Genomic DNA, 27984 nt, shown 5'->3' with positions numbered 1-27984 from the left:
CCCACCTCTGCCTCCCAGAGTGCTGTTATTACAGGCGTGAGCCACCGTACCTGGCCAGTTACATATATCATATACTTTTAAGTGCAATCAGACTTCCTCTTATTTCTCTTATATTAGCTCTTATAATGCAAGATGCATGTGTAATTTAAAATTTTCTGGTAGCCACATTATAGAGAGAAAAATAAATGATGAAATGGATTTTTTTGTTTGTTTGTTTGTTTGTTTTTGTTTTTTGAGACAGAGTCTTGCTCTGTTGCCCAGGCTAGAGTGCAATGGCACTCTCTCGGCTCACTGCAACCTCTACCTCCTGGGTTCAAGCGATTCTCCTGCCTTAGCCTCCCTAGTAGCTGGGATTACAGACATCTGCCACCATACCGAGCTAATTTTTTGTATTTTCAGTAGAGACAAGGTTTCACCATGTTGGCCAAGCTGGTCTCAAACTCCTGACCTCAGGCAATCCACCTGCCTCAGCCTCCCAAAGTGCTGGAATTACAGGCATATGTTATCACATCCAGGCAAAATTGATTTTTTTTTTTGAGATGGAGACTTGCTCTGTTGTACAGGCTAGAGTGCAATGGCATGATGTCAGCTCACTGCAACCTCCGCCTCCCAGGTTCAAGCAATTCTCCCACCTCAACCTCCCAAATAGCTGGGATTACAGGTGCCTGCCAACGTGCCTGGCCAATTTTTGTATTTTTGTTAGAGACGGGGTTTCACCGTCTTGGCCAGGGTGGTCTCGAACTCCTGACCTCGTGATTCACCCGCCTTGTCCTCCAAAAGTGCTGGGATTACAGGGAAATTGATTTTAATAGTATAATTGATCTAACCTAGTCTATCTAAAACATTATTTCAACCTATAAATAATATTAAAAATTATTAGAGATATTTTACATTCCTTTTTCTTAAGTCTTCAAAACCCCATGTATATTTTACTTTCACAGCTTATCTCAGTTCAGACTCTAATTTTTATTAGAAATACTTGATCTGTATTTAGATTTTATAAAATATACAGTTGAAAACAGAGATACCTGTATCCAAGTAGTTCTCAGTTGCCTGTTACGGCTGTTACCTACTATACTGAACAACATAGTATAATCTGTATCTGGTAAGGCCTTGATGAAGAGCCTACATGAACAGTTTTTCTTGTTTGTCTTTGAGGTGAGTAGACGGGTAAGCAGTGTTGGAGAACCCATGATTTGCCTCTCCCTACTCATTCTGACTGCTGGAGTCAGTATGCTCTGATGAGATGATTCCCAAAGGGTGGACCAGCCTTTTGTTTCATTTTTCATTTTTTTGTGTAATTTAACTTTTTAGTTATAAAAAATATTTTGGGCCGGGCGCGGTGGCTCACTCCTATAATCCCAGCACTTTGGGAGGCCGAGGAGAGTGGATCACGAGGTCAAGAGATTGAGACCATCCTGGTCAACAAGGTGAAACCCCGTCTCTACTAAAAATACAAAAATTAGCTGGGCATGGTGGTGCGCGCCTGTAGTCCCAGCTACTCAGGAGGCTGAGGCAGGAGAATTCCTTGAACCCAGGAGGCGGAGGTTGCGGTGAGCCAAGATTGTGCCATTGCAGGCCAGTCTGGGTAACAACAGTGAAACTCCATCTCAAAATAAAAATTATATATATTTTTATTCTGACAAGAATAGAGAATGCTTTGTTTTTTCCATAAGATTTTTGGCAAATGTTCATTCATTACTCTCTTTGGGCCAGATAGTAGGCTGCATATTATTACATGTTTTATACTTGTTTTTCATAAACAGCTGTGGGTATTGTAGGTATCAGAAGATCTAAGTCTTAGTTAACTCTATTGCTTACTAGCTTTGTGATTTTGGACAAATAACTTAGTCCTCTGAGTCTCAGTTCCTCATCAATAAAGCTGAGAGCCTATTCTACCTCATAGAATGGTTAATAGGGAGTGAGACAGCATGTGGATGAATCTGTAAAATACTACAAAAGTTGGTTTTGGTTGTTTACCATAACAATCCTATGGGATTGGCACTTTAAATTTCCATTTTGCAGATAAGCAAACAGACGTAGAGAGGTTAATGAATCTCTAATAATCAAAATCAGACTGTGTGCTGGAATTGAAACCCAGTTCTGTTGATTCCAAGTTTAGCACTACCATGCAAGTCTATGTTTTTCCCAGGTATTTTGACACAGCTTGGGTGCTGACTTCTTTTGTCCCTTCATACTCAGACCTGGATACAGTCCTTATCACTTCAAACATGATTGCTAATTTTTGCTGTGAACCTGCTGAATGGGTTCAGACAGTAAGTGCTTATAGTTGCACATTCATTTGTTTCCTAACTGTCGTGAGTCACTTTGCTATTTGATATTGCTACATTGTTCTCTTAAACAGTAGATCTGTCATGCTTCTAACGTGGAGGATAAAAGAAGTTTGACTTAGAATTTTATCTTGGTGCAGCATACTCACACTTTTTCCCCTTAGATTTTGTCTGTTTTGATCTCTCTTGCTGTTTTTCTTTAAAATATTTTCATTAACAGCATGATTGCCCACTGCTAATGTTGGAAGATATTTTAACATTTATATTCCTTTGTAATATTTTTATGGATTAAAGGTTGATTTTCAAGATTGCAAAGTAGGAGAAAAGTACTGGTTATTGAAATCTGTCACATAGCTCCAAGGAAATGAAGTCTTCTGAGAGCAAACCCAATTCTTACAGAGGCCGAAACACTAAGCTTTTGAAGCTCCTTGCATCTGTGCTAGTATGAATATTCAGCCAAGAGAATTTAGCTGACACTTTAGTTTCTGATACAAGAGGCAGTTCCAAATCCAGTCTAGCACTCTTGCAGCTATATGGGCTTTGTCACAAAGTTAGAAGCAAAAACTCATTTAATGAAAGGCCTGCAGGCAGCCAGGCATGGATATGCTGGCTAAGAAAGTACTGTTTGTGTAGATAGTCTAATTTTCATTTTAAAGGAGTAGATGATCTGTAATGAGCATATTTTCAGTGATGAGAATGTTTTGACTTTGAAACCATTCTTTCTAATGAACTGTGAGGACCAGTGTTCGTTTGTTATAAAGAGGTTCAGAAAATTTTTATTACTGAAGACATTTTTATTGTCCCGAAGAATTACCAGAGACTTTGAAGTACTACTGCAGAAGAGATAAAAGGATAGGGGTCCTTTGGTGAGTGCAGCTCCTCAGCTCCTTATAGGAGATTATACTTAGGTAATAGTGTTGGTGTTATGCTGGTTAGAGTAAGGGACTGTCATATTGCAAGGATCCTTGAGGAAGGGTTTAGCAAGCCTTTTTTACCTCTACATATGCTACCTTGAAATGCCAACATTCTTACCTAAAATGGTTACATATAGCCCTTAGTAAGTCATGTCTCCTGAATCTAACATCTAGTTCTAGGTATACTTTCCTAATATGCCACCAGTGTTATCTTCCTACAGTAACTGAAAGACAGGTGATAATGACTAGGTAGAACCCATGAGGCATCTAAATATAGTTTTGTTACAATAACCAGTCTATGAACATCTACGGTCGGTTTAAGTCTTAGGTGGGAATAGGCACTGCAAGCCTGACCCAGGCATATACATTTTGTGGGTATACCATAATTTACTTTACCAATTTCCTCTGACATGGTAACTGTCAGTAGTCCGACATTCTTTTGTTTGTTTGTTTATCACCAATGGCCAATGATACTTTCTAAAAGTTCTTATAGGCAGTAAGTTCACTTTTAGACTTGTCTTTTAAGACCTAGGCTTGGGAGCTGGTGCTTAGTTTTCCTACATCTCTTTATGTCCTCTTCTGCTGATCCTGTTCCTTGCCCCACTGCTAACTGCGAGTATTGGTACTAGATTTTCTTCTAAAAATAATGCTCTAATGCTTGTTTGTTGTATCATATTTATTGGTGGACTGTCTTCTGTGGAGCAATTTATTTTAAAGACAAAAAGATAATGGCATATTAGCAATACCAAATTACACTGTAGCCCTCAGCAGTTTAAAAGGACTGTTGATCTATGTGGGAGGGATAGTTTTGTGGGGTGGGAAAGGAGGATGAGAGAGGATACACTGAGAAGATGAGAATATCCTGTAGTCCTAATGTTTTCTTTAAGAGGCTTTAATTATAATACATTGGAGAAGTTTTACTGACAAATCTCATTTTTTTCCTCTTTGTTTAGAAAAGCATTCATATTTCATGTCCAAAGGAAAGTACATCTTCTAAGTTTTTGGCACCATATACTACTTTTTCCAGAATTCATACAAAGAGTGTAAGTATATTGAAAAAAAATGAAGAAAAAATGTAATAGCCTGTTATTTTTTCATTTTATTTGCTTGTTTAGTGCTATAAACATATTCATAATTAATATGTCTTTCATTTACTTTGCGTTGTAAGATGATACAGCTGATGAAATACATGTTTGGCAAAACTGGTACTCAAGTCCACATAGAATATGTGTTTAAATCTACTCACTGGTAATCTTAGAGAGTATATGAAATTTCCTTATATATGTTTTAGGAGAGTTACCAGCTTTCATATAATTATATAATAATTGATGCTTGGCTAGGTGCAGTAACTCACACTTGCAATCCCAGTGCTTTGGAAGGCAGAGGCAGGAGGATCACTTGAGGCAAAGAACTTGAGACCAGCCCGGGCAACAGAGCGAGACTCTGTCTCCACAAAAAAATAAAAATTAGCTTGGCCTGGTGGCACACACTTGTAGTCCTAGCTACTCAGGAGGCTGAGGTGGGAGAACTGTTTGAGCCCAGGAGTTGGAGGCTGCAATGAGCTGTGATTGTGCCACCGTACTGCAGCCTGGACTCTGTCTCCAAAACATAAATAAATAAAAATAAATTTGTAATAGTTGATGCTTATATAATATTGCTGCTGCTCATGTTATATTCCTTTTCCGAAAGGACAGGAACATTTTCTCAAAATTTCAAATATACCACATTGAGGAGTAATTTTCAAAGGTCTTTGTAACACAGCCTTTTCTACTACCATGGGCTTCTTGGAAGCGAGAAATTGGTGGATAAACTGATTATATTGAAGCCATTCACTTCTTACTGTGTGGTACGTTTTTACAAGAGCTATTTTTGGCCCGGCACAGTGGCTCACACCTGTAATCCCAGCACCTTGCAAGACCAAGGTGGGTGGATCGCTTGAGCTCAGAAGTTAAAGGCCAGCCTGAGCAACATGGTGAATCCCTGTCTCTACAAAAAAATACAATAATTAGCCAGACATGGTGGCTCATGCCTGTAGTCCCAGCTACTCTGGAGGCTGAGGTAGGAGGATTGCTTGAGTCCAGGAGGTTGAGGCTGCAGTGAGCCATGGTTATGCCACTGTCCTCCAGCTGGGGCAACATAATGAGACACTGTCTCACCAAAAAAAAAAAAAAAAAAAAGAAACAGCTATTTTCTACCCTTATTACAAAACAAATATATACTTAGTGATGAAAATTTAGGACATGTGAAAAAAAGTGAGAATCACTCATATTTCTATATCCTAAAGATAACTATTAGGAACTTTTGCTGTATATCCCTTTTAAATAGTAATCATAGTAGTAAAGCTCACATTTATTGATTGCTGGCTATGAGCCAGCACGATGGCAACTCTACATATCATCATTTTACTTAATACTCTGTCTTTTCCTTAAATATTTTACCAAAAATGGGTTTTTACCCTACATGCTATTTTATAGCTTGCTTTTTATGACTTAATTGTATGTCCATTATTCTATACTGTCTTTGATGTATTCTTCATAGAGCTGTATGATATTCTGTTGATGAGTTTACTATAATTTAATTTTCCAGTTTTATATTACTGGACATTCAGGTGTTTCCAGTTTTGTGATTTTATATTTTTATGAATATACTTATAGCTAAAGTTTTGCTCCCAAAGATAGGAAGAAATTAGAATATATTTGTAAAAGTGGAATTCAGTGTCATAGGGTGTGGGAATTCTAAGACTTTGGGTGTGTTCTAATGCATCTCCACTTAACTGATATATAGAGTCAATTGTTGCTCTGCATTTCCTATGTAAAACGTACTGTTAGGTTGAATGTTTTTCAAGAGTCAGTTTTAATGCCAGTTATGTTATTTTTGGAATTATATAAATTAATTAAATATTATGTTAAATCAATAAAATATGAATGTGAAAATCAGAGAGCAATTATTTATTTGAAAACTAGGGCACGGTGGCTTACACCTGTAATCCCAGCACTTTGGGAGCCCGGGTGGGTAGATCACCTGAGATCAGGAGTTCGAGACGAACCTGGACAACATGATGAAACCCTGTCTCTACTAAAAATACAAAAATTAGCAAGATGTGGTGGCGTGTGCCTGTAATCACAGCTACTCGGAGGGTAAGGCAGGAGAATCACTTGAACCCAGGAAGTAGAGGTGGCAGTGAGCCAGATTGTGTCATTACACTCCAGCCTGGGCAACGAGTGAAATGCCGTCAACAAAAAAAGTAAAAAAATAAATAAACATGGGCGTCATTGCTCATGCTTACAATCCTAGCACTTAGGGAGACCCAAGCAGGAGGATCACTTGAGCTCAAGAGTTCAAAACCAGCCTGGACAACATAGTGAGACCTCATCTCTATAAAAAAATTAAAAATTAAAAATTAGCCAGGTATGGTGATGCACACCTGTAGTCCCAGCTGGTCTGGTGGCTGAGGTAAGAGGAATTGTTCGAGCTCAGGAGTTCAAGGCTTTGGTGAGCTATGATTGTGCCAGTCCACTCCAGCTTGGGTAAGAGACTCTGGCTCAAGAAAAACCCCAAAAACAAAAACTAAGTTTATTGCTTTGTAAAGATGTGATGAAGATGATTTTTTCAAAACTGCTTTGATAGCATGCATGGGCAAGATAAATGCAAAATGTTCAGGAAAAAATTAAAACAAAAAGCAACCCTAGTTGAATTTTTGCTCTTAGATTGCTTTGTAAGTGTGAGTAAAGATTTGCCTTGCTTTAAAGAAACTGAAAATTGTAAATTGTGCCTTTTGGTTTTATATATATATATATATATATATTTATATATATATATATGTATTTTTTTTTTTTTTTTTTTTTTTTGAGACGGAGTTTCGCTCTTGTTACCCAGGCTGGAGTGCAATGGCACGATCTCGGCTCATCGCAACCTCCACTTCCTGAGTTCAGGCAATTCACCTGCCTCAGCCTCCTGAGTGGCTGGGATTACAGGCACGTGCCGCCATGCCCAGCTAATTTTTTGTATTTTTAGTAGAGATGGGGTTTCACCATGTTTGCCAGGATGGTCTCGATCTCTTGACCTCATGATCTACCCGCCTCGGCCTCCCAAAGTGCTGGGATTACAGGCGTGACCCACTGCGCCCAGCTTTGGTTATATTTTATTACAAGAAAGCCAAGGTCCTTGTAGTAATCAGTGGACTAATGAAAAGTTAGTGAATTTTAATGTATGCTTATCTATTTTAGTTAAGATAAAATGTAGATCTTTATGTATCATTTTAAAAAAATGAGATAGGATCTCAGTCTGTCTCCCTTTATCAATAATCAATTTGTTGAAAAGACTATCCTTTCTCTACTACATTGCCTTTGTACCTTTATCAAAAATCAATTATCCATATATGTGTGATTCTATTTATGTGCTCTCTATTCTCTTCCTTTGTCTGTCTCTCTCTGTATACCAAAACCACATTGTTTTGATCTCTGTAATTTTATAATAAATCATAAAATATGAAGTGTAAGTCCTTCAAATTTGTTTCTCTTTCTCAAAATTGTTTTGGCTATTTAGGTCCTTGGCAATTCCAGATAGTACAGTGGTACAATCATAGCTCACTCTAGCCTTGAACTTTTAGGCTCAAATGATCCTCCCACCTCAGCCTCCTGAGTAGCTAGAACTGTGAGGTTCATGTACCATACCTGGCTAATTTTTTTTTAGACGGAGTCTCCCTCTGTCCCCCATCCTGGAGTGCAGTGGCACATTCTCAGTTCCTTGCACCCTCTGCCTCTGCCTCCTGGGTTCAAGCGATTCTCCTGCCTCAGCCTCCTGAGTAGCTGGGATTACAGGCTCCCACCACCACACCTGGATAATTTTTGTATTTTTAGTAGAGACAGGGTTTCACTATGTTGGCCAGGCTGGTCTTGAACTCCTGACCTCAAGTGATCCACCCGTATCAGCCTCTGGAAGTGCTGGGATTATAGGTGTGAGCCACTGCACCTGGCCTAAAAACTTTTATTCTTATTTTTTGTAGAGGTAGAATCCCGCTCTGTTGCCCAGGCTGGTCTTAAACTTCTGGCTTTAAGCGGTCCCCTCTCCTTGGCTTCCCAAAGTGCTGGGATTATAGATATAAGCCACTATGCCTGGCCTTTATACATCATTTTTTATTATTTTCTGCTTTCACTGAGGGAGGAGGCGATTCACCTCTGGGAGAGTTGGGAAAGCCACTCACCTTTTGAGAAATAAGTCATTTTAAAAATCATTAACAGGCTAGGCATAGTGGCTTAGCACTCTGGGTATACCCAGAACTTTGGGAGGCCAAAGCGGAAGGATCACCTGAGTTCAGGAGTTCGAGAGCAGCCCAGGCAACATAGTGAGACCTCATCTCTAAAAAAAAAAAAAATAAATAAACAAAATAGGCTGGGTGTGGTGGCCCACGCCTATAATCCCAGCACTTTGGGTGGCTGAGGTAGGCAGATCAGTTGAGGCCAGGAGTTCAAGACCAGCCTGGGCATCTTGGCGCAAACTAATCTCTACTAAAAATACAAAAATTAGCTGGGTGTGGTGGCGCACACCCGTAATCCCAGCTACTTCGGAGACTAAGGCACAAGAATCCCTTGAACCCAGGAGGCAGAGGTTGCATCAAGCCATTATCATGCTACTGCACTTCAGCCTGGGTGACCGAGCAAGACTCTGACTCAAAAAATAAATAAACAAACAAACAAAATTAGCTGCATGTGTGCCTGTAGTCCCAGCTACTTGGGAGGCTGAGATGGAAGAATTGCTTAGGAGGTCAAGGCTTCAGTGAGCTGATTGTGCCGTTGCACTCCAGCCTGGGTGACAGAGCAAGACCATATCTGAAAAACAAATAAACAAACAAAAATTAACTATGCTCCTTTTCTATTTCTTATTCTCTTTTTATTTGAGCTTACTGAAAGATGATTCATCCATTTATTAATCACCTACTATATTTCAGCTACTCTTCTGGGCACTAAATAAAACGAATGACACTGCCCTTGTAGAGCTTACATTCTAGAGGTGTGGGACCAGACACAATTTGCTGATGACTTGGATGTTAGGTATGAGAGAAAATGAGGAGTTAGGATGATTCAAACAATTTTGGCCTGAGAAGTAGGTAAATTGTGTTCCATTTACTAATTGGAGGAGGAGCAGTTGTATTGGGATGGTGCAGGGGAAATAAAAGTTCTGTTTGGACATGTTCAGTTTGAGGTGTCCATTGTATCCACTGCCTATCAGCAAGCAGTTGGATACATGCCACCTGTATCAGGAAAGAATTTGAAGTATGTTGCTTATAAGTAAGGGATCCACTACTAATTAGCAGTCCTTTTGTTCTGAGGAAGCAAAATGAAGAAAAGTCTTAAGACAATGTTAGAGTTGTTGGATATATCCCTATGGTTCTTGCCAAACTTACTCATTATGGCTTAATTGGCATAGAACAAAGTGAAATGGAAAGTTGGATAATTAAAGCCAAAGTTCCTACTTTTTTCTTAATAACTTATGTGGGAATTATTGTTGCTGGGAATGTGTCTGGAATTAAATATCTTGGTCCCACATTTCCGGAGCATTTGCAGCTGGTTGTTTTTTAATAAAAGGGTACTTGTATGCATTTGTATAAAATATTTGTTATTCTGATCATGGCCTGTGTGTGAAGTGATTGCTGGTACTGAAATTATAAAAGTGAGGCTGGGTGTGGTGGTGCATGCCTGTGATCTTAGCACTTTGGGAGGCTGAGGCAGGAGGATTGCTTGATCCCAGGAGTTCAAGACCAGCATGAGCAACATAGGGGAACCCCATCTCTCCAAAAAGAAAAAAAGTTAAAAAATTAGCTGTACATGGCAGCCCATGTTTGTAATCTCAGCTACTTGGGAGGCTGAGGCAGGAGGATCACTTGTTCCTGAGAGATTGAAGATGCATTGAGTTGTAATCACACCACTGCACTTCAGCCTGAGTAACAGAGTGAGACCCTGTCTTAAAAGAAGGAAAGAAAAGGAAAAGAAAGAAAAAGAAAGGAAAGAATGAATTAATTAAAGTGAATTTGGAAAACAAAAAGTGAAATTTCTCTATTCTTTACTCTGGAAGATCTATATCTTTATTTTCTATAGATGTACCTATATATAGATACATGTGGAAATATCTTTGCTCTTCCTTGAATCCTCCAGGTGCATCTTAGAACATTATTTTTTGTGTAAGTGGCTTTCTAAGAATTAGGAGAGCTATCTTAATTTTCTTTTTACTTTTTTTTTGAGACGGAGTTTCGCTCTTGTTACCCAGGCTGGAGTGCAATGGCATGATCTCAGCTCACCGCAACCTCTGCCTCCTGGGTTCAAGCAGTTCTTCTGCCTCAATCTCCCAAGTAGTTGGGACTACAGGTGTGCGCCACCATGCCCAGCTAATTTTTTTTTATTTTTTTTTGTATTTTTAGTAGAGACGAGGTTTCACCATGTTGACCAGGATGGTCTAGATCTCTTGACCTTGTGATCCACTCTCCTCAGCCTCCCAAAGTGCTGGGATTATAGGCGTAAGCCACCATGCCTGGCCCTTCTTTTTACTTTTTATATTTACTTTAAATTGTTTTTGTAGAGATAGAGTCTCATTATGTTGCTCAGGCTGATCTTGAACTCCTAGGCTCAAGTGATCCTCCCGCCTTGGCATCCCAGAATATTGGGATTACATAGGTGTGAGCCACTGCACCTGGTCTTAATTTTAAAATAAAATAGCAGGGCTGGGCGCGGTAGTTTATGCCCATAATCCCAGCACTCTGGGAGACTGAGATAGGAGGATCACTTGAGTTCAGGAGTTTGAGACTAACTCGGGCAACATGGTGAAACCCTGTCTCTACAAAAAAACATAAAAATTAGCCAGCTGCAGTGGTGTGCACCTGTAGTCCCAGCTACTCAGGAGGCTGAGGCAGGAGAATTGCTTGAGCCTGGGAGGTAGAGATTGCAGTGAGCTGAGATCAGGCCATTGCACTCCAGCCTGGGTGATGGTAGTAAAACTGTCACAAAAATAAATAAATAAAGTAGCAACACACGAAATTATGGAGATGAAATGGGAATAGGGAAAACTTTAGCAGGAGACTACAGATGATTAGAGGAATATCTTTTTGTTTGAACAAGTAAAAGGTGTTTACTTCAGCCTTATTGGGAGGTTGGTGATAATAACTCAACCTTTACATCAAACACAAGTCCTTTTGTTGGAAAACACAGGCTTGAAGAAGTCTTGGAAGAGTGAAACAAGGGAGGTTTATAACATATTTCAAGGGAGTAAGAGTATTTCATTACTTCTAACACATTGTTTTGTCTTTGAACAGATAACATGCCTGGACATTTCCAGTGGAGGAGGTCTTGGTGTGTCTTCTAGTACTGATGGAACCATGAAAATCTGGCAGGCTTCCAATGGAGAACTCAGAGTAAATGATTTGGATATGCTTTTAGGGTCTTTTACACAAAGGGTTGGTCTGAGAAGCCTTGGACTGGGACATGGAAGGCAGAATGTCCCATTCTAAAAATGTGGGGCCACTCTGCATGTCAGTTGATCTCTTTTCTCCCATTCGTATGTTTTTTTGTTTTTGTTTTTGTTTTGAGACAGAGTCTTGCTCTGTCACTCAGGCTGGAGTGCAGTGGTGCAATATCAGCTCACTGTAACCTCTGCCTTCTGGGTTCAAGTGATTCTTGTGCTTCAGCTTCCTAAGTAGCTGGGATTACAGGCATGTGCCACCATACACGTCTAATCTTTGTGTTTTTAGTAGAGATGGGCTTTTGAATGTTGGCCAGGCTGCTCTCGAATGCCTTACCTCAAGTGATCTGCCCGCCTTGGCCTCCCAAAGTGCTGGGATTACAGGTGTGAGCCACCGCTCCTGGCCTCCCATCTGTTAATTGGAGAACCATTCTCAAGCTTAGGGATTTGGCAAAACAGAGTGGGGCTGGAGCAGTTAAGTAGTCAGGCCAGTGAACGTCTAAGCGGGTGTGCCCTTGTTGCTTTCAGTGATCAGTTTCCAGGACACAATAGTTTGGCTGTTATACTGAATCTGTGGCTGAGCCTCCAACCTTTACAAAGGATTTTAAACAGATGAGTAAGAAATCCCCCAGCCACCTCAGCTCTTTATTCTTATAATTGGACCTAAAGATGGCTGTGAGAGCCATGGAATTATTTTTATTTTTTTAAGCCAGGTTCTGGGGTGTTTTTACATGGAATTCAATTCTATAACCTCTATAGCTGAATTCCAGGAAAGGGAACACTACCTGGTAGACAAATAAGCTAAGAGATCCTTTGGATATCCTTAGTTTTAAAACCCAGCATGTTGGTTTAGCATGTAGGTATTTCATATCAGGGGCCAGAGTATGGGAGGTAAGAGAACATCAGGGATGGACAAGAGAACTAGCATGGAATTTTCTTTTGTTTTTTCAGAGAGTATTGGAAGGACATGTGTTTGATGTGAATTGTTGCAGGTTTTTCCCATCAGGCCTTGTGGTCCTGAGTGGGGGAATGGATGCCCAGCTGAAGATATGGTCAGCTGAAGATGCTAGCTGCGTGGTGACCTTCAAAGGTCACAAAGGAGGTATGAAGTGTGGTTTCTCCAAAAGGCTTCTCTAATGATCCCCAGAGATGAATCACTGAAAAGGTAGAAACAGAAGCTAGTTATTTACAAACATACAAATAATCCTCCCAGATGGGCATTTTGATTAGCTGCCATTTCCCTAAGGACTAGAAATTCCTTTGCCACACAGTCTTTTAATTGCTATCTTGAACTGTCTTACACAATTGGTTTGATATCTGAAGACTTTTTTAGCTGGGTGCAGTGGTGCATGCCTATAATCTGAGCTTTATCAGTTGTTTTACACAATTGATAAAGAAAAAAAAAAAGCCTCCCCAGGAAATCATATACTTGTGTGCTGGGAAATAGAGTGAGAGAGAAGGAAGTGTGCCTACATTTTCTCATATTAGTCTTTTGGCTGAGGGGACCATAAAAGCTGGGTGGCTAACGGCTGCATCATCAGACATTATAGATAGAGCTTTATGATTCTCATAGATTTAAATTACATTTCATGTTTTAAAAATGGATTAGCGATATAACCTGTTAATATCAGATTATAGAGATAGAGTGAGAACATCTTCCCTTTGTAACTAACTTTTGCAGGGAAAAGATATATTTTAGATATGTTTTATACTTAATTGAAATATTAAAAAGGGGATAAGTAGATAAGTATGCTATTCTTATTTTACAAATTTGAATATTTTTTAAAGATGTGATAATATCCCCAAATGATTCCTTGATCCTTCTTCTGGAACCATAATACACATAGTCTGTACCAATCATTTAGGAATTAATTAGGTATTGCCCTCTACTTATGGTATTTTTAACTCTGTGTACATTGTGAGTAACTTGTGTGTGGAGATCAAGTTTTAAGCTTTTTTTTTTCTTTTTTTTTTAATAGAGATGGGGTTTCACCATGTTGGCCAGGCTGGTCTCAAACTCCTGACCTCAGGTGATCCGCCTGCCTCGGCTTTCCAAAGTGCTGGGATTACAGACGTGAGCCACTGCACCCGGCCTAGTTTTTCTTTTTCTTTAGACAGAGTCTTGCTCTGTCACCCAGGCTAGAGTGCAGTGGCGCAATCTTGGCACTGTGTCACCTCTGCCTCCCAAGTAGCTGGGACTATAGGCGCACACCACCACGCCGGGGTAAGTTTTATATTTTTAGTAGAGACGGGGTTTCACCATATTGGTCAGGCTGGTCTCAAACTCCTGGCCCAGGTGATCCACCCACCTCAGCCTCCCAAAGTGTTGGGATTACAGGTATGAGCCACTGCACCTTGCCTTTTTTGCTTTTCCTTTTTTTTTTTTTTTGAGACACAGTCTTGCTTGTGGCCGAGGCTGGAGTGCAGTGATACCAGCTCAGCTCACTGCAACCTTCCCATCCCGGGCTCAAGCGATCCTTGTGCCTCAGCCTCCCAAATTGCTGTAATCACAGGCATGCACCACCACACCCAGCTACGTTTTGTGTTTTTTAGTAGAGATGGGATTTCGCTGTGTTGGCCACGCTGGTCTTAAATTGACCTCAAGTGATCTGCCTACCTTACCCTCTGATAGTGCTGGGATTACAGGTATGAGCCACTTCGCCCAGCCCAAATTCTAAGATTTTTGGTTTTTTTTTGGTTGTTTGCTTGGTTGGTTGATTTTTTTTTTTGAGACGAAGTCTCACTCTGTTACTGGGCTGGAGTGCAATGACGCAATCTCGGTTCACTGCAACCTCCACCTCCCGGGTTCAAGTGATTTTCCTGCCTTAGCCTCCTAAGCAGCTGGGACTACAGGTGCAAGCCACCATGCCCAGCTAATTTTTTGTATTTTTAGTAGAGATGGGGTTTCACCATATTGGACTTGATCTCTTGACTTCGTGATCTGCCTGCCTCTGCCTGTTTTAAGTTTTAATATTTCTCTTTTTTTTTTTTGGAGACGGCGTTTCACCCTTGTTACCCAGGCTGGAGTGCAATGGCGCTATCTCAGCTCACTGTAACCTCTGCTTCCTGGGTTCAAGCAATTCTCCTGCCTCAGCCTCCCGAGTTGCTGGGACTACAGGTGCGTGCCACCACGCCCAGCAAATTTTTGTATTTTTTAGTAGAGATGGGGTTTCACCATGTTGACCAGGATGGTCTCGATCTCTTGACCTTGTGATCCACCTGCCTCGGCCTCCCAAAGTGCTGGGATTATAGGCATGAACCACTGCGCCTGGCCAAGTTTTAATATTTCTTTATAACAGTTTGTCAGATTACATGCTGATGTTTTAGCAAACATATACATTAACCTAAGTATATAAATAGTTGAATTCTGTGACTATAAGAAAAAGGGTACATTGAGAGGGAATAGAAACAATATTCAGAGCCTTCCTCACGTTACTGAAGAATTCATCACCTCCTGAAGAACTGAGAGATTTAAACAGTCAGAATGGCCTACAAATCTGGGGAGTCCAGGAGCCAAAGGAGTCTAGAGGAACAGTGCAGACTTCACTTCAGATCTGGTCATTCCTCTGAATGTATGGGGCACAGGAAAACATTTCAGTGGAACAAGTCATGACTCTGCATGTTGAATTTAACAAGAGGCATATTCAACATCTGTGCACACTCAGTTTACAAATACCTTTGGATCACTGCAATTATTGTGCCCTCTGCAGAATCCTAAGTCTCCCAGTTCTTTTTTTTTTTCATAATAAATAATAATAATAAAATAAAGAAAATATTTAAAAAGCCCAAAAAAAAGGACACAAAACATTCCATTTGGGTTTTATCTTCTTTTTCAATAATTTAAAGGATGTTTAAAACAAAAACAGATGTCTGTAAATTAGGTGTGGTTTTTCTTTTTTTTTTTTTTTTTTTTTTTGAGATGGAGTTTCGCTCTTGTTACCCAGGCTCGAGTGCAATGGTGCGATCTTGGCTCACCACAACCTCCACCTCCTGGGTTCAGGCAATTCACCTGCCTCAGCCTCCCGAGTAGCTGGGATTACAGGCACGCGCCACCATGCCCAGCTAATTTTTTGTATTTTTAGTAGAGATGGGGTTTCACCATGTTGACCAGGATGGTCTCGATCTCTTGACCTCGTGATCCACCTGCCTCGGCCTCCCAAAGTGCTGGGATTACAGGCTTGAGCCACCGCGCCCGGCTTAGGTGTGGTTTTTCTTCCTATTCTGACATAAAATTTTAATTTGACATTTCATGTGTTTCAGAATCACTAAATCCTGTGGACTGACAAGAAAAGTCAGTGGTATGTAAATAAGCATTAGTTCTGACAAATATTCTGTAGTTTAAACTATTGAGGAATTAAGCTTAAATATTCTTGAGCTGATCCACAACTTATCCACAGAATGTCATTTTTAACTAATAGTTTATTACCCCTATATTAGTTAAACAAATTCCAGTGATGTTATCGATTTTATACTATTCTAAAGAGTATCTACCTGCACCAGTGCAGAGTTCCTAGCACAAAATGTCAGAGGAAAAAGGAAGTGTTCAAATTAATCCCTTTATTTAAAATATTAATAATGATATACCATGCATTAATATGTTTTATGCAAAACTGCAAAGCCCATGTTTTTGTATACTTATAGGAGGTGCACTTATTTTTCAAATGCAGAGATTAAGATTAGTTTTCTCCTGTATATAATATAATTATAAAAATAATATTAAAATAAAGGTTTATTTACATTTATAAATGAAAAAAGACATCATATGGCACCTATAATTTTTAGAACCAATTCTTTACTAAGAATATGTATGTAACTCTTAGCTTAAATAACAGAATGTTAAATCAAATTAGATTTAAGCTTTTATTCATGTAGTTGTTCCATTCTTGTGACTTTGTAAGAAAGTCCTGGCATAGAGTAGGACCTTCTGCAGAGTATAACAGCCCTGACTTTTTTCTTGGGAGGGGAGTTTTTATTAGATTGAACAGAATGATATACTTTGGAAGAAATGACATGAAGTCAGATCCAGGCTAACTTCTATCAGGTCATGAATGTTCCTTTCTAGGTGGTTGTATAAAGTAGCCCCAGGTTTGGGGTTGCCCATTCTTTCACAACATGGCAAAAATCAAGATTGATCTCTGATAGCTTAACAGCATATATATAGATAGGTCTGATAGCTTAGCAACATACAGATTGATTGATGTCACTGTCTCCAATCAAGTGATTTCCAAGTTGCTTTGTGTGACTTTAAAAAAAAATATCCGGCCAGGCGCAGTGGCTAATGCCTGTAATCCCAGCACTTTGGGAGGCTGAGGTGGGTGGTTCACCTGAGGTCAGGAGTTTGAGACCAACCCGGCCAACATGGCAAAACCCAGTCTCTACTAAAAATTTAAAAATTAGCTGGGTGTGATGGCAGGTTTCTGTAATCCCAGCTACTTGGGAGGCGGAGGCAAGAGAATCACTTGAACCCAGGAGGCAGAGGTTGTAATGAACCGAGGTTGCACTCTTGCATTCCAGCCTGGCCAACTAGTGAAACTCTGTCTCAAAAAAAAAAAAAAAAAAAAAATCTCTTGAGTTATGAGACTTTGAAGCATTTTATTATCCAAAGCCATGAATTGTATTAAAAAAACAGAATTGGCCAGACAGGGTGTCTCACACTTGTAATCCCAGCATTTTGGGAGGCCAGGGTGGACAGATTGCCTGAGCTCAGGAGTTTGAAACCAGCCTGGCGCACATGGCAAAACCCCATCTCTACGAAAAATAAAAAAATTAGCCAGGTGTGGTTATATATGCCTGTAATGCCAGCTACTTGAAAGGGTGAGGCGGGTGAATTGCTTGAACCCGGGAGGTGGAGGTTACATTGAGCTGAGGTGGTGCCACTTCACTCCAGCCTGGGCAACAGAGGAGTGAAGATTTAGGAGATTCCATCCAAAAAATATATGTGTGTGTATATATATATATATACATATATTTATATATATATAACGGCATATATAGTTATATATATATATATATATATATATATATATATATATATATAAATTGGTCCCCCAATACTGTGTGTATATGTGTGTATTTAAATATATATAACTAAAGGATTAGTGTGTTCTCTACTTAATTAACAAGCAGAAGTAAGGTTTCTTTGTGTATGCTGAATTTTTCAAGTGGAAAGATAGACTAAAAGTAGTTTTGTGTTTGTAATATATGATTTCAATAAGTAACTCTAAAATGCACTTTAATCAGTTTGAAGTTAAATTGCCAGTCCATAATTAAGGTTGTTACATTTGGGGATATACATTTATAATCCTAATTTTTTATTATAAGCATTACATCTTTCATAATCAGTGAAACATTGAGACCAAATTAAACCCCATTTCAGTTAACTAGTTAGTTTTGTTTTTTTGCTCACAATGGTAGTGGAAATGCTTACATTTATAGAATAATTTTAAGAAACAGGTTGCAGTTTCAGCACATGGGCCATTATTTTCCAGGTCTGAAATACTTTCTTAGAAATAGGCTGTGCTGCCTCCAAGTAGTAGGAGGTGCTTCAAGGCTTATTTTTTTAGGAGATACAAGTCATAGTCATTAATTTTCCCATATATACTTGTATGTATATTGCTCCCTAGCAACATTAAAATAGCCTAATATGATAGAGAAGCTAGATAATTTAAATAAACTTGTTAAGAATATAGACCTGGGAATATGAAATTTGCTTTATTTTTTACAAATACTTATTTCAGGAATAGTTTCATCTAATGTTATTTATTTATTTATTCTTTTTTTGTTTTTGTTTTTTTTTTATCTCTCATCTAATGTTAATCGTATTTTCAGACTTTGGCTGAGATGCTTGTCTGTGATTCTGCTGAATCTTTTCTTAAAGGGAATGCTTTTGTTTTTCTGGTTTGTATACCAAAGAGTTGTATCTATTTGGTTTGATATCTAAAGCCTTTTCCAGCATGCCTGTAATCCCAGCTATTTGGGAGACTAAGGTAGGCAGATCTCTTGAGGCCAGGAGTCAGGGCTGCAGTGTGATATAATTGTGCCTGTGAATAGCAATGACACTCCAGCCTTGGCAACATAGTGAGACCCCCATCTCAGCAAAACAAAACAAAAATAGCAGTAAAAATTTTTGTAGTTTCTTATAAGTCTTAGCTATGGCTACTTCTCTTAGAAAGGCATCCTTGAAATTGCTAGTTTCTTTTTTTTTTTTTGAGACAGAATCTTGCTCTGTCACCTAGGCTGGAGTACAGTGGCTCACTACATCTTGGCTTACTATAATCTTTGCCTCCCAAGTTCAAGTGATTCTTCTGCCTCAGCCTCCTGAGTAGCTGGGACTACAGGCGCACACCACCATGCCTGGCTAATTTTTGAATTTTTAGTAGAGACGGGGCCTGGCTGGTCTTGAACTCCTGACCTCATGATCTGCCCAGCTTGGCCTCCCAAAGTGCTGGCATCACAGGCATGAGCCACTGCACTCAGCCGAAATTGCTACTTTCATATCTTCTTTCTAAAGTCATTCTTCATAGGTTCCCACTCCTCTAGGCTCCTCTTTTTTTTTTTTTTTTTTTTTGAGATGGAGTCTTGCTCTGTCACCCAGTCTACAGTGCAATGGCACGATTTCGGCTCACTGCAACCTCTGCCTCCCTGGTTCAAGTGAATCTCCTGACTCAGCCTTCCAAGTAGCTGGGATTACAGGCGTGTACCACCATGCCTAGCTAATGTTTTGTGTGTTTTCAGTAGAGACGGTGTTTCACCATATTTGCCAGGCTAGTCTCGAGCTCCTGACATCAGACCATCCACCTGCCTTGGCCTCCCAAAGTGCTGGGATTACAGGCATGAGCCACCACACCTGGACTGGCTCTTCTTTTCTTTATTCTTGTCATCTAAGTGTTAAGAGACCCACACTAGATGCTGTTATATTATGAGTGACATTTTACTAAAGAGAGGGTGATAATTTTTCACTCTGCTTTCATAGAAAAAGAAAACTAGTGGCCAGACATGGTGGCTCATGCCTGTAATCCCAGCACTTTGGGAGACCAAGGTGGGAGGATCACGAGGTCAGGAGATCGAGACCATCCTGGCCAACATGGTGAAACCTCGTCTCTACTAAAATACAAAAAACTTAGCCAGGTGTGGTGGCACGCACCTGTATTCCCAGCTACTCAGGAGGCTGAGGCAGGGGAACGTTTGAACCCGGGCAGCGGAGGATGCTGTGAGCCGAGATCGTGCCACTGCACTACAGCCTGGGTGACAGAGCAAGACTTCGTCTCAAAAACTAAAAAAGAAAGAAAAGAAAAAGAAAACTATCTAGATTGCAGCTCTTTGCTGAGTATTGCTTGAAATTTATACACGGTAATGTAGTCAGCTTTCTAGCCACTGCTGTAGCATTCCTGTCTTGCATGCATACTTTTCAGAATTGTTTTTTTCCATAAGTATGGGTCACTTCCATGGAACTCAGTAGCATTTTGCAATAGTTGTTGGAACTTCCCAGTAGAGACATAATGAGATCTTTAATTGCTTAATAATTAGAGCTGAAAGACCTTCCTTATGGTGATTCCATGGGATTCTTAAAAGCTCTAAGATCTTTTCTAATTAGATTTTTGCTGAATGTATTATGGAGTTAAAATAGAAACGTAGATTTTTCAAACTCAAAATACTTTAGTGACCAATTGCAAAATAAGAAACAAGATGGCAGCAACCATATGGGCTCGATAGATCTGTTTCTGAGAGGAAGACTGAAAAATATTTTTTCTAGTGGCCTTTATCCAGTAACTATATAGCTGTGAGAATTACGTCTACCCAACAACTATTGTCAGCTGTATAAATTGAATTTAGGTTTTATTTTCTTCTTCTGTCACCCAGGCTGCAGTGCAGTGGCTCAATCTTGGCTCACTTCAACCTCTGCCTCCTGGGTTCAAGTGATTCTTGTGCCTCAGCCTCCAACTAACTGGGATTACAGGCACCTGCCACCACACCAGTTAATTTTTATGTTTTAGTAGAGCCAGGGTTTCACTGCGTTGGCCAGGCTAGTCTTGAACTCCTGGCCTCAAGTGATCTGCCCACCTTGGCCTCCCAAAGTGCTGGGATTACAGTTGTGAGCCACTGTACCTGGCGTGGATTTAGTTTTTATTTTAAATTGGATCTATTTGATAAGTTACACTATAGTGATTAGGTGCCACCTGCGTTGCTTTTAATTATATTTTCCCACACAGGCCCTAAATTGACTACTTTTTAAAGTTGTGGCATTTTCATAAACTCATCTTTTTCTAATCAAAGTGAAGTTTCCAGTAAGAATTGAGAGACATGTGGTTAGTCACATTGGATCGGCACTTGTATGTTATGCTGAGTTTCTGTAGAGTTTTTGTCAGGATTTACGTATCTGAAGTCATTTCATTTTAAGAGAAATGAGAGTATGCAAAAGACCGCTAATTAGCTATGTGAACTTTGGTCAGGTACTCTTAATTTATTGGGCACCTATGGTAGGCTTCATTAAATGGGTTTTAATAAAACAAATACTAGCCCCGCCTGGATCACTGTAGGGTTGCACTACCTCTCTACTCCAGACAACTTTGTGTTTTTACACCTGTGCCGTTGTATTGTAAGTCTTTTTTCCCCCCAGACATATTCTGTTTGTGTATTTTTTCTCTTTTTTTCCATTGTAAGTCTTTATGTCTATAATTAACTCTATTTTTTTATGCTGTTTATTCCTGAAGCTAGGCACAATAGCAAGTATCAGATTATAGATAATAAAGGGCTTCAAAAACTTTAAAACCCATGGACATTTTGGACATTATACCACTCGATCTTAATTCTGTCATCTTTTTTGGCAGGCAGTTCCCTGCTGAGGTATGGTATGAGGGCTGGGTAGATAAGAACGTTCAGCCTCCTAGTGGGCTCCCCCGTCACTACCCTGGCAAAAGTGGAGCACTGACTCACCGCCTCACATTGCAGACAGGGGAGGTGTGTTCAGTTTCCCCTTGGTCTTGTGTCACCTTGCTAAAAGTAGGACACAATTGCACCACCTGACTTCCATCACCTCATTGCCTCCTAGTGGCAGTATAAGCTCAGTTCTCTGCTGACTGACACCTGGAAAGGGGTTGTGGGTACCTCAGGCACCTACCTCTCTGAGTCTGTCACTGCCAGGTGGGGATGGAAACTGAGCTCACTGCTAGATTCTGATGACAGTCAACCCCACTGCTTAGCCTGGTCAACCCCACTGGGTAGGGGGAATGGGAGTGCTGCTACCTGCTTCCACGGGAGTAGGGTAGATGATTACCTCCTGTTCAGCCCCACTGAAACCATGGCAGAGGAGTCGTCACAGTTTTCTGTTGGTGTCTACTGGCATAAGGTGGATGTTGTCAAGAAGATTTCTATTTTGTGAGCTGCAACTTCTTAGTCTTTAGGCCAGGGGCAACAGACTTTACTGGGAGTTTTATTTTGTTTTGTTTTTTTAAATCTGTTCCTGTTAGCAGTTACGTGTTGGAAGCTTCTGCAGTGTCCTGTCCAGGTTATGTGGGAGGCAATAATGATATCCAGGAACTCATTGCTGTGTTGTTCCACCACCTTCTTTCTATCATTCCAAGTCTTCCTATGCTTGCGGTGTCCATGACTTTTCAGTTATAAATGGAAGGACCTAGGAGCAATGGGATTACTCTTGTTTGGCTAGAACGAGAAGTCACATCATTTTTTCAAATGGGGAGGCTAGCCTTTTAATCAATTATTAGTGAAAGCAGCAGTAGGATATATGTGATTATATGTATATATAGCGGGATCTTGCCCCGTCGCCCAGGCTGGAGTGCCGTGGAGCAGTCATGGCTTACTTCCGCCTTGAATTCAGGGCTCAAGTAATCCTCCCACCTCAGCCTCCTGAGTAGCTGGGACCACAGGCATGAGCCACCATGCCTGAATTAAATTTTTTGTACAGACAGAGTCTTGCTGTGTTGCCCAGGCTGGTCTTGAACTCCTGAGCTCAAGAGATTCTCCTGCCTTAGTCTACCAAAGTGCTGGAATTACAGGTGTGTACCACTGCACCTGGCCAAGGCAGTGATTTTCAAAGTGAATTATCTTAGGTGTCTACTTTTTTTTTTCTCCAAAGTTCTTGTTAAGGTATCTACTTTATTTTTAAAAAAGGGTTTTGAAGACAAAATAACTTGAACATGACTGCTCTAGCATACTTCACTAAAAATTAAATCTAGAACTTGTTTTTCCATGCTTCTCTTTCACAGCTAGACATTGATTCATTGGGAAGCTGGGACTCTATTTATTCCTGTTTTTCTAGCACTTGAACGTGGCCAGCATGTGATACCTGTTCAGAACATGTTTGTGAAGGGATGGAGTCATTTATGCAGCTCCATCTTCTCTGCCCTTGTAGTTTCTTTACTCTATCCTCCATCTGAGGGAGTTTTTTTCTCTTGCCAGGTATCCTGGATACAGCCATCGTTGATCGGGGGAGGAATGTGGTATCTGGTTCTCGAGATGGGACAGCACGACTTTGGGATTGTGGGCGCTCAGCCTGCTTGGGAGTCCTTGCAGACTGTGGCTCTTCCATCAATGGACTGGCGGTGGGTGCTGCTGACAACTCCATAAACCTTGGCTCTCCTGAGCAGATGCCCAGTAAGTTGATAATGATATGTAAGCTTGTTTTATTTTCTTAGGCCCCTTCAGTTTTTGTCTTAGTTTCACCTTTTCTTCCTCATCCTTCTCTGCTCTGTACCTGGCATTTCTGTTTTTACCATACAATTAATATTTATTCTGTACCTACTGTGTTTCCATTGCTTTGGAATCTATAAAGGAAGTATATGTCATAGCACTGTGTTTGAGTAAGTACAATTTAATTTAGCAGATGAGACAAATGCCTATAAAACAGGGTTGTCTGATCTTTTGGCCTCCCTGGGCCACATTGGAAGAATTGTCTTGGGCCACACATAAAATACACTTATTGAAGATAGCTGAGCTAAATAAAAAATAAATCTCATAATGTTTTAAGAAAGTTTATGAATTTGTATTGAGCCTCATTCAAAGCCATCCTGGGCTGCAGGTTGGACAAGCTTGCTGTAAAACATTTAGAGAACAGTAACATTTTGGTTGAAATAATTAGTGATACTTTTTACTTATTTTATTCTTTTAGAGATAGAGTCCTGCTGTTTTGCCCAGGCTGGCCTTGAACTCCTAGGCTCAAGTGACCCTCCCACCACAGCCTCCCTAATAGCTGGGACTATAGATGTGTACCACTATGTCTGGCAAATTAGCAAGTCCTAATGCAAATATAATAGGCTTCAGAGGGATGGCGTGTTCCCAGTTAGTGTAGATAGGAAAGATGTCACAAAAGAAATTGGCTTAAACATTCAAAGGATAGGTTCATGTTGAACAGACAGTATTGGTAAGGATAAGAGAATGGGAGCTAGGGCAAGGGGTAAGTGTAGGGGCAGTTTACGTAACAGCTTAGACATGAAACTGAGTGTTATATAAAAAGATATGCTTGGCTGAGCTAGAAAGTTGATTTAAGAGGCTAGGTGCGGTGGCTCACACCTGTAATCCCACCACTTTGGGAGGCTGAGGCAGGCGGATCACCTGAGTTAAGGAGTTCGAGACCAGCCTGACCAATATGATGAAACCCAGTCTCTACTAAAAATATTAAAATTAGTCTGATGTGGTGACATGCACCTGTAATCCCAGCTACTTGGGAGGCTGAGACAGGAGAATCACTTGAACCCGGGAGGCGGAGGTTGCGATGAGCTGAGATCGTGCCGTGCATTCCAGCCTGGGCAACAAGAGCAAAGTGAAACTCTGTCTCAAGTAAAAAAAAGAAAGTTGAATTAAGAGGGGTAGTAGTGGGAAATGGGTTAAATAGCTGTGGTGAGAGAATTATAAAGGTCCTAATAAGGTAACTTTAATTCTTATTTTTCCGTGATAATAATTGCATTTCTGTTCCATAGGACAATTTTTTTTTCTACCATTGTCTGAGCCCTTCACATTTTAAAAAATAGACCTTATTTTTTAGCTCCATTTTAGATTCACAGCAAAATTTAGCAGAAAGTTTTGCCCTAATCATCCACACATAGCCTTCCTTACTATCAACATCCCCCACCAGGGTGGTACCTTTGTTGCAGTTGAACCTATGTGACACATCATTATCACCCAAAGTCCATAGTTTACATTAGGGCTCACTCTTGGTATTATACATCCTATAGGGTATGACAAATGTACAGTGACATGTATTCACCATTGTAGTATCATACATAGTAGTTTCTTAGCCCTAAAAATCCTCTGTACTCTGTTCAAGCAATCCTCCTGCCTCTGAGCCTCTCAAATAGCTAGGACTGCAGGCATGCACCACCACACCTAGCTAATTTTTTTTTTTTTTTTTTTTTTTGTAGAGACAGGGTCATGCTATGTTGCTCAGGCTGGTCTTGAACTCCTTGCCTCAAGCGATCCTCCCATCTTAGCCTCCCAAAGTGCTAGGATTACAAGTATAAGCCACTGTTCCTGGCCCTAAAGTAATTTAAATGAAAATATTATTTCTTGTTTTCTGTACTTTTTAATTTCCCAGCTACTCTTCAGCCCATTCTAGGATGGTTTATGTCCAAGTACTTGACCAAAATAACTGTTGTTAAAGCCACCAGTGACCTTCCTTTTTTTTTTTTTTTTTTTTTAGATGGAGTCTTGCTCTGTCACCCAGGCTGGAGTGCAGTGGTGTAATCTCTCAACTCACTGCAGCCTCTACCTCCCAGTTCAAGTGATTCTCGTGCCTCCTGAGTAGCTGGAATTATGGGTGCCCACCGCCATGCTTGGCTAATTTTTGTATTTTTAGTTGAGACGGGGTTTCACCATGTTGGTCAGGCTGGTCTTGAACTTCTGGCCTCAAGTGATGCTCTCTCCTCAGCCTCCCAAAGTGCTGGGCTTACAGATGTGAGCTACAGGCCCCAGCCACCATTCCTATTGCCTAATCCAATCTTATTTCTCTGTGGTTGTCTTTCTGAATTCAGTGGTATTTCATGTAGTAAACACTATACTCAAAAACATTTTTCTTTCATGGCTTCTGTGATACCACACAACACTGGCTTTCTTCCTATTTCGTTGACTGCTACTTCTTAAAGATCTTCTTTTATGAAACTCCTCTCTTCTACATTTAAATAACAGAGGGCCCCACTATTAAGTCCTGGGCCCTCAGCTTTAACTACAGTTTCTCCCTTTGTGATCTCATCTGTTCTATAGCTATCATTATTTAAACTGATGACGATTTCCAAAGTTCATGTAAAGCATAGACCTCTCACCTGGGTTTCAGACTCTATTTCGACGTCTGATAAATAAGTTGAACTTACCTTGTCTAACAAGGAGTATTTCACCCCACCCCACCCCAGACTATTTTTTCTCATATCAGAAAATGGCACCACTATCTACCCATTTGCTCAAGCACCAAGCTTGAGATTCACTCACTGTTTACCCCCTTTCTTCATGTCCCACATCAGCAAAGTCTATCATCCTCTAACTTCAAAGTGTTTCTAATTTTTCTATTTCTCTCTCTCCCTCCCCATCTCTCCCTTCCTTCTGCCAACATCATGGTCCAATCTATCATCATCTATTGCCAGTACTACTGCTTAGACTATTCTCCTATAACCCATTCTTTTCAGAGCAGTCATTGTGGTCATTTAAGAAAATCATAAGTCATGTCATACTCCTGCTTAAAACTCTCCAGTGGCCTGCCTTTATACATATGTTGAAATCATAACCCCTTAGCATGGCTTACAACCCCTTACCAAGCTCTTATACTTTCTGACCCCGGCATTTCTCTCTATTCTCATGTCATACCACCCTCTGCCAGGCCCACTACATTTTTGCTGCAGGCCTTCAGTTTCTTCTTTTGGTACAGTGGACTCTCCCAGTCTCCTGGACTTTGCCTTCTTCTTTTTTTTTTTAAATTGAGATGGAGTCTCCCTCTGTCACCTAGGCTGGAATGCAGTGGCACATTCTCGGCTCACTGTAACCTCCACCTCCTGGGTTCAAACCATTCTGCCTTAGCCTCCCAAATAGCGGGATTATAGGTGTACGCCACTGTGCCTGGCTAATTTTTGTATTTTTAGTAGAGATGGGGTTTTGCCATGTTGCCCAGGCTAGTCTTGAACTCCTGACCTCAAGTGATCCACCCACCTTGGCCTCGAAAGTTCTGGGTACATGAGCCACCACACCTGGCCTGACTTTGCCTTCTCTTTCCCTTAGTCTGGAGTATACTTCCTACAGCTTTTCAAATGACTGGTTTCTGTTCATTATTCAGGTCTCACCATTCAGTTGAAAAGTGACGCCGGGCATGGTGGCTCACGCCTGTAATCCCAACACTTTGGGAGGCTAAGACGGGCAGATCAGTAGGTGAGGAGTTTAAGACCAGCCTGGCCAACATGGTGAAACCCTGTCTCTACAAATAAAAAAAATTAGCCAGATGTGGTGGCACACGCCTGTATTCCCATCTACTCTGGAGGCTGAGGCAGGAGAATCGTGTGAACCCAGGAGGTGGAGGATGTGGTGAGCGGAGGTCATGCCATAGCACTCCAGCCTGGGTGACAGAGCAAGACTCCATCTCCAAAAGAAAAAGAGAAAAGTGACCTCCATAGAGGCTTTTTAAAGTTGAAGTTTGGGCTGGACATGGTGGCTCACACCTATAATCCCAGCACTTTGAGAGGCTGAGGTGGGCAGATTGCTTGAGCCAAGGAATTTGAGACCAGACTGGCCAACATAGTGAGACCCCCATCTCTATACAAAAGTTATTTTAAATAGCTAAAGTTGAAGTTTAAATTTAAAGTTACCCTCCCCACTTAGCTTCTCACCATCTACTCACTTCTGATCTTATTTTCCTATTTTGTTTTCTTTGAGAACTCATCACCTTCTGAAAGTGTCCTACTTGTTTATTTACCTATTCACTAGACTTTTTGAGAGTAAGGACCTCATGAGTTTGTCCATCACTATTTCCTTAGCAGTTAGAATAGTGTGGGATGTCATCACATAGAAGATGATGGTAAAAAAAAAAAAAAGAAAAAGAAAAAAAAAGAATAGTGCCTGATACATAGTAAGCCCTAAAGAAATATTTGATGAGTAAATGAATAACTTTCATTTCCTCCAGACTGTAAGATCTTTGAGGTCAGATACTTTTTTCCAGCATTGTATCCCTGCTTCAAGTGGGGTGTCTTATCACGGTACAAACAACTTAATATTTTAAAAGTTGGATTTATTGCCAGTCATGGTGTGCACACCTGTAGTCTCAGCTACTCAGGAGACTGAGGCAGGAGAATTGCTTGTGCCCAGGGATTCAAGGCTGTAGGGTGCTATGATTATGCTTGTGAATG

At 40.5% G+C, this 27984-nt stretch overlaps 1 protein-coding gene across 8 annotated transcripts in view; it reads left to right on the top strand.

The window, feature by feature from the left end:
- The window catches only part of PAAF1 (proteasomal ATPase associated factor 1), a 48454-nt gene that overhangs the window by 5379 nt on the left and 15091 nt on the right, over window positions 1–27984 (top strand). For 5 of the 8 annotated variants that reach the window (XM_002754764.8, XM_009007456.5, XM_002754762.7 and 2 more), the window contains 4 exons: window positions 4159–4248; window positions 11508–11606; window positions 12605–12755; window positions 23069–23263. In XM_002754764.8, coding sequence (XP_002754810.1) covers window positions 11571–11606; window positions 12605–12755; window positions 23069–23263 — 382 coding nt within the window. In that variant the 5' untranslated portion in view covers window positions 4159–4248; window positions 11508–11570. Of the gene's footprint in view, window positions 1–2152; window positions 2277–4158; window positions 4249–11507; window positions 11607–12604; window positions 12756–23068; window positions 23264–27984 lie in introns of all 8 variants that reach the window. The other 3 variants (XM_035265492.3, XM_078340256.1, XM_054241940.2) reach the window with 1 other exon arrangement.

This window comes from Callithrix jacchus, chromosome 10, assembly GCF_049354715.1.
Source record: "Callithrix jacchus isolate 240 chromosome 10, calJac240_pri, whole genome shotgun sequence".
NCBI classification, from domain to species: domain Eukaryota; kingdom Metazoa; phylum Chordata; class Mammalia; order Primates; family Cebidae; genus Callithrix; species Callithrix jacchus.
This window is presented reverse-complemented; position numbering and strand designations above follow the sequence as displayed.